The sequence below is a fragment of the Nannospalax galili genome, unplaced genomic scaffold (genome assembly GCF_000622305.1).
Source record: "Nannospalax galili isolate Female #2095 unplaced genomic scaffold, S.galili_v1.0 scaffold1750, whole genome shotgun sequence".
Taxonomy (NCBI): domain Eukaryota; kingdom Metazoa; phylum Chordata; class Mammalia; order Rodentia; family Spalacidae; genus Nannospalax; species Nannospalax galili.
This window is the reverse complement of record NW_008329031.1, coordinates 1,485,873-1,498,288: the sequence shown is the minus strand read 5'-3', so window position 1 is coordinate 1,498,288 and position 12,416 is coordinate 1,485,873. Positions and strand designations below refer to the sequence as shown.

At 41.1% G+C, this 12,416-nt stretch overlaps 1 protein-coding gene across 1 annotated transcript in view; it reads left to right on the top strand.

The window, feature by feature from the left end:
• Pdgfd (platelet derived growth factor D) overlaps positions 1–12,416 on the top strand; it is a 100,639-nt gene that overhangs the window by 60,736 nt on the left and 27,487 nt on the right. The window contains exon 5 of the mRNA XM_008830116.3: positions 8,141–8,339. Coding sequence (XP_008828338.1) covers positions 8,141–8,339 — 199 coding nt within the window. The remainder of the gene's footprint in view (positions 1–8,140; positions 8,340–12,416) is intronic.

Here is a 12,416-nt window from a genome sequence, read left to right as displayed (position 1 = left end):
TTATCCATTTGTATCAATTGTGTTCCCAACAAATCTATGTTGAGTATAGTAGGCTAGATAAGAGGCATTAATCTTCAGTCATCTTTTTACAGCCATTTTGTATCCTGGAGTTTCTACATAGAGCCTCCCTGCATTTCCTTATCCTTGATAAACTCTTTGGGGCTGGCTCAAGCTGTTTGGGCCTGCATAGGGCCAAGGAGGAATAGGGACCCTCTTGTCTCTGCAGAACCTGTTGGTTCCCTGGGTCAGGTAGGCCCTGGGCCTGACTCCTGGATATAGCCATACCTGTTGTCCCTCCATTGACCACACCTGGATACTGAGGGAGACCCTAGCTGGGCAAACTGCCTCCACCCCTAGCATAACCTTTCTCGGGAGAGAAATGTATCCTGTTTAGTCTAGGGGGATCATTATCCATCCCTGGGACAGTTTTTATATTCTGTATGCCCTTTGTGAACTGTTCCTCAGATGTTAAAGCCTTCTAGAAGCTCTTTAGCTCAGTATTTGGTCTTTTTGTCAATTTTCTCTTTAGGACCTGGGCTTGACACAAATCTTGCCACATTTGCCTTCGAGTAATACAAACAAACAGCTTATTCTATTTTGTCTTTTTTACATCTCTTTTAGGCTGTTCTATTTTACACACATATTTTCCATGTTGGTTTAAATCACTTAGGTCTCCCAAAGCCTCTCCTACTTCATAAAGATCCTGCCCTACTAAGGGAATCAACCAAGCCACTAAAGCTCATACCAATCTCAAGATCCCTGCTGAATCAAGGTTTTCTTTAAATATCTGATGAATAAAGTCCTAGCTGGCCCAGTGAACTGGGCATCATACATTTCTCTCCTCATACCTAGTTCTCTCAGAAAAGCCTGTCCCTCTGCTATGGTCCTCCAGACCCTGATATCCATGGGGACATCCATTGGTGATGTCCAAGTATCTCTAATGGCTTGTACAAGCCATTCCATCGGGTCTAATTCCCCATGTACTGTCTCAGGTTATGCAGCCCACATCTCAAAGAGGAATGGATGGTTATATTGCTCAGCTTTAATGTTTCTGCAGCACCTAAACTAATGACATCTGTTCCCATGTCCCATATCCTCACAAGCCAGGTGATGAGGGGATCCTTCACTGCTTGTTTGAAAATCTTCTCTACTCCAACGGCTCCATCAGGGAGCTGATCACTATAGTCTCTCATACTGGCCATTGTTAAGGTCTCCATCAGCATGCTGAAACATGGACTTTTTCTTTCTTTGTATTAAAGGTCAAACCTGAGGGGCCTCTTTAGCTTTTTCTAGGTCACTCCCTTCCTCATAACTCTCTACGTTTTCCCATGGATTCCAGGTTTTGGGGTCCCAGGAGGAATCTTGTGTAATCAATCTAATTTGGCCTCTCTTCCCTTTCTGGCTCCTTAGTCATAAAAAATGGCAGGCTAATACCTCAAGCTCCTTTTCTCTTTTATGCAATTTACTGGCAAGATCAGAGGCCAGTACTGAGGAGGCCAGCCTCACATCTCTTTCTTGATGGAATTCCTCTCTTATACCATTAGTATCCCTCAGGGCTATCTCCTCCACCTGGGAAAGATATTGTATTATGCAAAACAGCAGCCAAGTTGTCTCTGCAGCAGCTTGATGCAACTTCTGCCCCTGGTGCACTACTCCTAGGCCTTGAAAAGGACCTTCCATGCTTCTTAAAGCATCTCCATACTCACATGGCAGACCCCACAGCTCAAGCAGGCATGACATTCCATACCACCACCAAGAGGACTGTCATCCTGGGATTTTCCCCACTGACATTGTCCACTTGAGTGGCCTCACCCTAGATACACAACTCACTATCCACTGCACAATTCATGCTGCTGCTGCTGCTGCTACCCCCACCAGCCCTATGAGGATAGCCCACCATCTCAAAATTTCCTCTGCCAACACTCTCCCCCCATGCAACTTTGCCCTGGTCGTTGGTCTCCTTCCCCATATCAGAGACACCATTGCTCTTCCCAAACTCATCCTCTGTTTTGTCATGTCCTGCCAACCATGTCAATTGTTGCTAAAATTCTTTCAGCCCCTCCTCTCACTGTCCTTATGAGAAACTGAGTCTAAGTTCTCAAAACTGCTGTTTGGGAAACTAAAGATTTTATTGGACTTCCATACATTCCAGTGAGTGAGGGGTTACTTGAAGGAGTGCGGGTGCCCCTCCCCCCAATCCCGGAATGGATAGACTTTCCAGAAACTATCCAAAATGGTGAGGGCCCCTCCCTCTGGGATTCCCCAGTTTAGGTACTCTTATTCCCTCCCCCTTGTGCAACTGGGACTGACTGGTTGTTTGGGAGGTGTGGCTGACTCTCCTTTTTTATGGAGCTTCAACAGTCAGGTTTGTTTGTGCTGATCCTAAGCAAGCGGGTGCAACCAGGCTCAGGAGCTTGACATTCAAGGACAGTCCTACACCACAAAGGCTGTCTTGTCCCTTTGGAATACTTGACAAAGCTCAGCACTGGCCAGTATTTGCTGGAAATTTCTGGTTTGAGTTCCAAGTCAATGTTCAACTTAGTGGTATTAGAAGACCATGGAAATCAGGCATTTTGTTCATTGTTTTAATCTTTTTTTCATTGACATAAAAAGAATTGGGTTTCACTGTGACATTTTTATACACATATCTAATTATATTTTTATTCGCCTCCCCATCCTATCATATACCCACCCCCTTTTGTTCTTGGCCTTTCCCTTCCCCCAAATAATTCATTTTTTTCAAATTTTTTAGAGTATGTAGTTTTTTAAGAGTGTGTTTTAGAGTAGTGTGAAGAGTCATTGGATCTACCATCAACTGCGATGTCAGCAATGCTTTGTTTGGCTGATCACAGTTCACAGATTATTTTTAGTGCAATGATCACTGTTTTAAGGCAATTGTAATTGAATTAACATTGGAATTGATCTTTTAAATTTTTATTGAATTTTGGGTATTTCTTTTTTAACTTTTTTTTATTGAATTTTTGTGTATTTCATACAGAACATCTCAATCATTCTTAATCATCTTTATACCCCCTTCCCCACTGGCACCCTCTCATACCCCCTCACTAGAATTCATACATTCTGTCATTTTTGTTATGGACTGTTTTATCAAGTTAGTGTCCCCAGAAGTTTCTCAGTGCAAGTTCATCTACTGAGGTCTAGTCAGCCTGCCTAGATTCCCTCACTTTAGGAAGATGGCCTTTTCCTCATCCAGCAGTAATCAGTTGCCAATATTTCTTCAGCTAAGATTGGGGTCAGCTGTCCATTTCCCTAGTTCTATTCTGGGTTTTTGTCTGCTTGAGTGTGTATGGGTCTTATGCATGCTGACTTCATTTCTGTAGGTTCATATAAGCAGAGTCCCAGGAGCTTGTAGGACTCTATTTCCATATGGTCATGCACCTCCTTCCTGGCTCTTACAATCTTTCTGCCCCCTTTTCCACAATGGTCCCTGAGGTCTGGGTGGGTGAGATGTATTATAGGAGTGCTGCCAAGAACCAGCATTCTGCAGACTCTTTATTTCTATGCTTTGGCCATTTGTGATCTATTGTGTTCCTGGTCCTCTGTTGCATGAGGGAGCTTCATCTATGAGAATTGAGATATTCATTAGTGTCCTCTTTACCCCTTGTTCTATGTTCTGTGAGCTTTAGGAATAAAGATTGCATTGTAGATGTACCATGTAGGCTTGGGCAATTCACAGACAATGTCTCTGTGTGACAAATGACAAATGGATAATGAGAATATGGTACATTTACACAATGAAGTTTTACCCAGGGATTAAAAAGATGAAATCATGAAATTTTCAGGTAAATGGATAGGAGTAGAAACTGTTATACTAACTGAAGTAACACAGACTCAGAAAAACAAATGACATATGGGGATGTGGATCCTAGCACCAAATCCTTATATGTGAGTATGTATCCTAATGTAACTGCAGAAACCAGGGTAATAGAAAGGAACCAGGGAGGTAAAGGGAAAGAAGGAACCTGAAAGAGAAGAACAGTAGGAGACAGGTGTTACTAATGGAGAAATGGATAAAATAGGGGTATTTAAATGGGAGGAGTGCAGGAGGGAAAGAAACTTTGGGGATAAAGAGAAAGAAGGAGCTCAAGGGAGTTGGGACCATAGGAGACTAGTATTATGAAGGGAGAAATGGGAAAATGGGGACCCTTTAAATGGGAAATCCATGGCAGAAGAGTTAGACAGAAAGAGGGAGAGAGAGAGAGAGAGAGAGAGAGAGAGAGAGAGAATAAATAATGCCTAGGCAGTGTGAAAAAAACAGAGGGAATCATATTAGTCCAACAACCTAATGACAATTACACATACAATATCTCCACATGAGTCCACGTGTATAGGTAAAGGCTACATAACAAGAAACTGTGCGAGACAGGAGAAACCTTCCATTGAGTTGCTAGCCAGGTTGGTCCAAGGCTCCCAAAATTGAACAGGCTATTGCCACAGCCCTTGATTTCCTCCCAGAACTTGAAGGTAAGACTGTTCAGCTGAAGATAGAACATACCTCAGACACAGGATTTGGTTTAATGAAGCTAGAAATGACCTGACGCCACTTCCCCTAAAGACCAGCTCTCATACCTTTAGAGAGCACTATGCAAGGTGCTAAGGGAGAACATCAATCAGTGGTCCAACCCCAGCTTCAAGACCAAATAATCACATCAATGACCTGCACAGCATATGACATTGGTGCAGTAGTAGCACTTTTATCTTGGGGACAATCAACAGCTACTACTCAATGGGAGGAAACTCGTGTGATACTGTAAACATAGCCAATGCAATAGCTGGAGCGGTCATAGATCTTAGAGAAAACCCCAAGATTGTCACATCCCTAGACTAATATAATTTCTTACTGTGTGCAAAATATGTATCCTTATATTTACAGACAAATATCCCAGTCACCACCACTTAAAGAAGCTTCTTATGTACCAGATGGAGACTATTAGAGTGCCACAACTGGGATTGCTTTTTAAGTAGATAACAAAATCTTGAAGAGACCCAGTGCACAGTACAGTTGGAGGTTGAACTTAGTTTGTTAGCCACCATGTGGGTGCTGGGAATCAAACCTGGGTCCTCTGGAAGAATAGCAAGTGTTCTTAACCTCTGAGCCATCTCTCCCAACCCAGAACCCCTAAGATTCTTTTTTTTTTTTTTTAATATTTATTATTTTTATTTTATGTTTATAAGTGTATTGCCTGCATATGTGTTAAGTGCACCTGTGTTATCCAATACCTGCAGAGGTCAGAAATAGGTACCAGATCCCCTGGAACTGGAGTTACAGATAGTTGTTAGCCACCATGTGAGTGTTGGGATTTGACCCTGCGTCCTCTGCAAGAGCAGTCAGTGCTCTTAACCTCTGAGCCATCTCTCCAACCCCAAGAAACAAATGTTTTTATGGGTTTATTAGCTCACTTAATGACACATATGTGTTTCCTTAATTGTCATCCTGTGTCTGTTAGCTACTGAATGGAAATTTGAAAACAATCATAAAGCTCGATGTAAGGACAATTTTGAATTTGCTCTTCAGCTTATTGTTAAGAGGCATTATGTCACCTTATCTACCCCCTAGTCCATTCCAGTAACTGAAAGTCCCTTAAGAGCTCATTCTTGGAGAAATATTCTTGGAGAAAGTATAGCGCTATACTCCAGTTATTTTTAAGGCCAACCCAGAATTCTCCTTCAGCTACTTTCCCAAAGCTATTAAAAGTAGTTTTTACTTGTGTGGGAATGACTAGACTGATGTTCCTCCTTTTATTTCAAAAGAGAGGGCAGCATTTTAATTTCAAAGTTTTTGTATGATGTCAGGCTCCTAACTCTGATCAACTCATTTTGATTTGGGGGGCATTAGACCCACATGATGATGATACAAGACTAATTGTGTAGTGAATATGAGCTGGGAACTATAAATTATCCAGACAGATTGAGTGGAGACTTGGAACTACAGTGCTGACTTACAAGTGTTATCCACCTATAGCATGTGGGTTTCAAAATAGGTGTGGAAGACAGAACAGTGTACCTCCAATCAGGTTTCAGCTCATGTGACACCACACACACACACACACACACACACACACACACACACACAAAAATATGCATACTCACATATACATATACATGTACAACTATATGCATATATGCACACATATAAGCACACACATACACAAACACACACATATACACACCTATTTTAAAGAGCTTGCCTGTCGGGAACTAAAAGAACAGGAGCTAGAGAGATGCTCTTGTAGGTGACCCAGATTTGATTCCCATCACTCATATGGCAGCCAACAACTGTCCTTAACTCCAGTTCCAGGGAATCCAATGCCCTCTTCTGACCTCTTCAGGCATTGTACAACATGGGTGCACTTACATACACACAGATAAAACACTCGTACACCTAAAATAAAAAAATAAAATAAAATATTTTTTTGAAAAAGAACAAAAGGAACAAATATGTCTGCACTGAGCTGAAGCCATATCCTCATCAAGATGATTGTAGAGAGGGTCTTTACCATGCTTAGACTCTCAACTAATGTATGACAAAGACTGTATAAACAGGTGAATGATCTCCTGGATACACATACAGAGGATATATTGCACAGGTGATGGGAAGTACTCTGATGAAAGTTGAGTCCAGAATGAGAATATCTACTTACTTTGACCGGGCTGGCTAAAGATGGACATACCCATCAATCCATCTCATTCTCCACCTCACCATCCTCCCCAACTCCCATCTTGTCTCATACCTTCCCCTACAGAACATAAATACGGGTGATTGCATTAGATGCCTTCATTTCACTAACTAGAGTGCCTTCCTCTGGAGTAAGAGACCCTTGTCATTCACAGACCTTTTGTAACTGTGGAGTAATTCACAGAATTTTAGACCTTGGTTGGTTAAAGGGAGTAGACATAGCCTGAGAGTAAGCGTGTCACTTCTGAGCTTTGCAGTTGAAGACTCTATAGTATGTATTATTTCCTGATTATGTTTTAGGAAAAGAAGTTTTCACTTATTTCCATTTTCTCTAAGTGATAGGAGATATTTGCCCTTGGGTGGGAAGAAATCTTCTTTGTTTGGTTGGGGTTTTTTGTTGTTGTTTTTTTGTTTTTTTGTTTTTTGATCTTTTTGAGACAGGATCTTCCTGTAGCCCCAGCTGTCCTGGAACTCACTATGTAGATCAGGCTGGCCTTGAATTCACAGAGATCCGCCTGCATCTGCCTCCCGAGTGCTGGGATTAAAGGCGTGTGCCACCATGCCCGGCCTCTGTTTGGTTGTTTTTTTTAAAGTTACTTAGAAATCATTTGAGCCTGGTGCCCCTTGTTTCCCTATTAATGGGTCATGAATTTTTACAGAGATGTCTGAATCATGGCTCATTTACCTCGAGATTGGACAAGGGTTAGTGCAGTGAGTGCTAGGAAACCTTAGGTGAGGATGTTTTAGCTCCAGGGCAGAAAACGCAATCCCCTTCCTGCCTTTGAGTTGCACCATACTCTTCATTTAATTCCGGGACCGTTTTAATAAAGCCGGGATCACTATCAAGCTATAGCCTTTCTCTTTATTTTTTCTTTTAATATGCTTCCCATGTGAACCTTACACTCTTAAGAGAGCCAGTTTCATGCCTAATTATCCTTATTGACAGTAACTAAGTTGGTTAAAGTGCCAAATTTTATCAAAATGTCTCCAGCGTGGAGTCAGACTCAGTCCGCACAGCCTCTGCAATGGGCAGTATGCTGGAAAGCGTGAGTGTGGACGTTCAGCTTGGGGGAGCTGAGCATATCATCAAAATCTGCTTGGAAGGAATTCAGAACTTATTCATGAGTGATTTGGGACTTGGAGCCAAGAAATTAGATGAGTCAATTTATTTCTACCAAGCCTGGGTCTTTTGAAATTATTGTAGTTCAGAAAGTTTAATGATCTGCTTGGTTTTGATTTCCAAAGAAACACATGCTATGTTGTATCCATTAATGGCTCCAGTTGTTTAAGAATAAGATAAAGTGGTCCCAGATTGCTGTGGCATGGGACTAAATGAGTTGTGCTCAGAAGAGATTTCTGTGTTTCTTCCGTATAGTTGTATGACTGTTATATTTCACAGCAGGAGACCCTATCTAAGTGCACTGTGCTGTCTGTCACTCTTAGGGGGTGACCTATCGCTCTCCATCGGTAACAGACACCACTCTCACTGCGGATGCCCTGGACAAAACAATTGCAGAATTCGATACTGTGGAAGATCTGCTGAAGCACTTCAATCCAGAGTCTTGGCAAGACGATCTGGAGAACTTGTATCTGGACACCCCTCACCATAGAGGCAGGTCATACCATGAGCGGAAATCAAAAGGTAAGAAACGGGCTTGGAGGCTCTTCATAATGAAGGACTGGTAATTTAATATATTTAATTCATCCAAGTCACGTGAGTACTGCCAGTCCATCATCATGTATGTTTTTTAGAGCACTTTCAAATCAAGCTGTGTGATTTGTCCAACATGTTGTTTGTATATGGCTAAAAAAGATCTGTCATAGTTTGAAGACCTTATAAAAAGTATATGGAGGCTGGGTATGGTGGCACACACCTTTAATCCCAGCACTTGGGAGTCAGAGGCAGGCAGATCTCTGTGAGTTCAAGGCCAACCTGGTCTACATAGTGAGTTCCAGGACAGCTGGGGCTACAGGGAGACCCTGTCTCAAAAAGACTCCCCCCAAAAAATTTTAAGTACCTGGAGGATAGGGAGATGATTCCGTTGGAAGAGTGCTTGCTACACAAGCATAAAGACCTCAGCATCCACACAAGAAAAGCTGGACATGATGGTGCATATACTGTAATCTCCAGCCTAGTCAACTCAGTGAGATGCAGGTTCACTGAGGAACCCTGTCTCAAAAAATAATAAATAAGGTAGAGAGCAATTGAGAAAGACATTTGGCAACTTCTGGCCTCCACATGCAAACACACACACACACACACACACACACACACACACAGAGAGAGAGAGAGAGAGAGAGGCAGGCATGCATGCACGCGCATGCACACACACATACACACAAATAAGACAACATAAAAATATCTGGACTAGCTTCTTATTTCTTGGTAAGTATTAACTTTACAGTGGAGACAACCAAAGTCAGGGAGTGTACAGAGATCATGTGCCCAGGCTGCATGCTAGGTGATAGCGCAGAATAAAATGAGCTTCCTGCTCTCTGGCTTACACCAGTGTTGTTGATGTCGTCAGCTGCTTTGCCTTCCTGACAAAGGGGAGTGTGGGCTTAGTCCAGGACCACCAGGTTGGCATGCAAGGCTCCTGTGGACCCTGTGGACAGCCAAAATGCTGAGGGAAGAGTTCAACTCTATGCAGTCAATGTTTTTGTTTATTTGCTTACGGTTTAACTATATATTGTACGTCGAACATATTCCCCAGTTTGTCCCTCCTCTCCTTCCTGACTGTTCCACCTACTGTTGGCTGCCTTTGTTCTCTAGACATTTTTGCTTCTGTATGAACTACAAATGGGAGAAAGCAAGTTATATCTGTCTTTCTGAGATTAGCTTTATTTAGTCAATATTATTATCTCCAGTTGCACCCACTTACTACATACTTACTGGGTTGCCTGAGTGGCTCACGTGCTTAGGAGGGAATGTCCCAAGAGAGAGAATGGGAAACTCTGGAATAATTTAGAGGCATGTAAAAGCACATGTTAAATTGTAAGTTTCAGACAATTATAATGAGAGGGAAATAGAACACTGTGAGGAAGACAACAATAGTAGCACTCTTTATCTGGGATATTTATCACACAGCTGTGTGATAACATTTTATGATAAGAATGTTTGTTTAGGTTTGTAAGTCAAGTGAACAGAGAAATAATATCATTACTTCTGATTAAATGCAACTATAAATTCTTACCTGTATGTCCTTGCTTTATTGGTAATATTTGTTATTAAAATTTTCACTAACAACTCTCTGAAGGTTTGTGTCCCATAGATGTGAAGGTATTCAGCTAAGATATGGAATGATTCCCACACTTTTTAATATCCAGTGTACTCTCAAGCACTAAAACAGGGCTACTCTCACACAGCTCATGAGAATGTTGGGCCCAAATAATGACTAATTACTTAACTTCTGCCAGGGCTTTCTGCTCATGGCTTAGGTCATAAATCTTACATACTTAGCATGCACGGCTAAGAAAGGACAAAAGAGTCACAGGGGCCTTGATGTTATGGAGACCTGCCATGTGTGGTTAGTGTAACTTGAAATTAAAGTCCTGGAGCTCAGACTGGATTCATTTCAATGGAGAACGTGGTTTTCTGTATGGCATTGCTGTATGTGGATCTCAACTAAGTCAACTTGAAGAAAAACAGAATAAACATGGGTCTTGAAAAGCCCAGAAAAACATTTTTAAATGGCATTACACATAGAAGTAGGAAAATCTGACTGTCTTCAAGCATATTATCCACTGCAGGTAGTGAAGGGTCAACTCTTCTTGGCACCTCTTTCCTGGAAATACTAAAACTTAAAATCACTGAAGTTTATTTTTTCCTAAAAATTATGTTACATTGGAGACAGAATCCCAGGTTCAAATCATAACCTTACAAGTTTTCTAATACTTTTAGAAAGCCATTGATCTTTCTTTTGTCTCTGATTCCCCGTTAGCAAGGGGAGTATGCAGGCTTTGCTTCTGAGGGCTATTCATGGTTCCCTCAAGAGTACCTGGCATGTGACACTTATTCAAGAATTTTTAGCTAGCTCTACCAAATTCCAGAGCTGAAATACACATTGCTTCTTGGGTGAACCCACCTTGTCCCTTGCCCTGTCCTTACTGTGTCTACAGCAGAGTCAAAATCAGGGGTGCTTGGGATACCTTGACATCATGTGTTCCATCACCACACTGCTCTTGCATTTTCTTTGAGAGGATAAGCAATCCCAGGCCCTTCTTGAGGCTTAAATCCAGCTGAATCTGCAATCACATGGAGAGCATTCACCACAGACACATTGATTCAGAATTTTGGGGGTTGGTGTTGTGATACCAATATCATTTCTGGATTCTTTGAGAAGTCCAAAGAGCCATTATTTGGAGATTGCTCATCCTGAATGCCTTATGTATATTTTAAATGTGTTTAGATGTTCACTTAATTTTTTGCCCTGCTGAGAATTAAACTCAGGGCCTTGTACATGCCTAACAAGTATTCTATCCATGACTTACCTCTTCCCCTAGGCACCATATATTTCTAAACTCTACAGAAATGCACCCCATAGTCAGAAGTGTCACTTTATTAAGAATGTCTTTGGTTACTGAAATAACCTTGCAAGAGCATTCAAGGCAACATTCTACTTGATGTTTGTGACAAAGTAAACATCATTTCCCTCCCCTGTTGGTTTAGGTTCCATTTCTTAGTCTCATGTTTAAAACAGCCCAGAGGCAGATTTGTACCTTTCCATTTAACCCTGCCAAGTCACTACTGTCTCGCACTGAATAAATGTGCTGATCTAATTGTTTGTCATCCCACTGAGGCTGAACTACCTGCCTGGATAACAAAGGCAAGGGAAGTCAGGTTTGATATTTCAGCTGGTATTTTCTGCCTTTAGAACTTAAAAGTACAAACCTATGGCTTTTATCCTGATGTTCAAAGAGGGAAACAGTGAATAAGGAGCAGACACATAAAAGTAGTTATGGACAATGGAAGCCCTTTCCTGTGTTAATGATATTGTACAGAGGAAAACAAATATGCATTACAGCCAGGGCTTTACAAATGCCAGGCCAGCACTCTTCCCTGTGTTATATTACCCACACTCATTTTATTTTGAAACAGGAACTCTTTAAGTTGTCCAGGCTAGACTTTAAAGTTACTGTGTAACTCAGGCAGACCTTGAAATTGCAACTCTTCCATCTCATCCTCCCTACAAACTAAGATTACAGGCCTGTGCCATCAGTCCCAACCAATTTCCTTTACTAATCTATTGAGCATCCTTCTGATTTTCACACAGAGATATGTTTCCATTGTTCTAAAGGTTAAGATACTTGAATGTGATAGGAAAAGCAGCATTTTAGAAATTCTTTTTTTATGTATTTTTAAAATTATTTATTTAATAACCACATACTTAGAAGAAGCATTTCACTACAGCTTTAACATATTCAGTAACAAATTCCAGAGCAAAGATGCATCTCTTTCAAAATTGGCTGTAAATTTTTAGGTTTACAGTTGAATTATTACAGTTATACAATATTGTACTCGCTATAAACCCTATAAGATAAAATTAAATGAAGTTTTAACCTTTAAAAAAGATCCCCATCTCATTATTAAAATACAGTTTCATACAGAAAAATTCATTTTTAATGCAATTGACATTAAGATGTTTGCATATGTGTTTCTAATCTCTATATATCTGATTATTACTAGTCATAGTCGGTTACTTTCTGAGCTCCTTGGCAT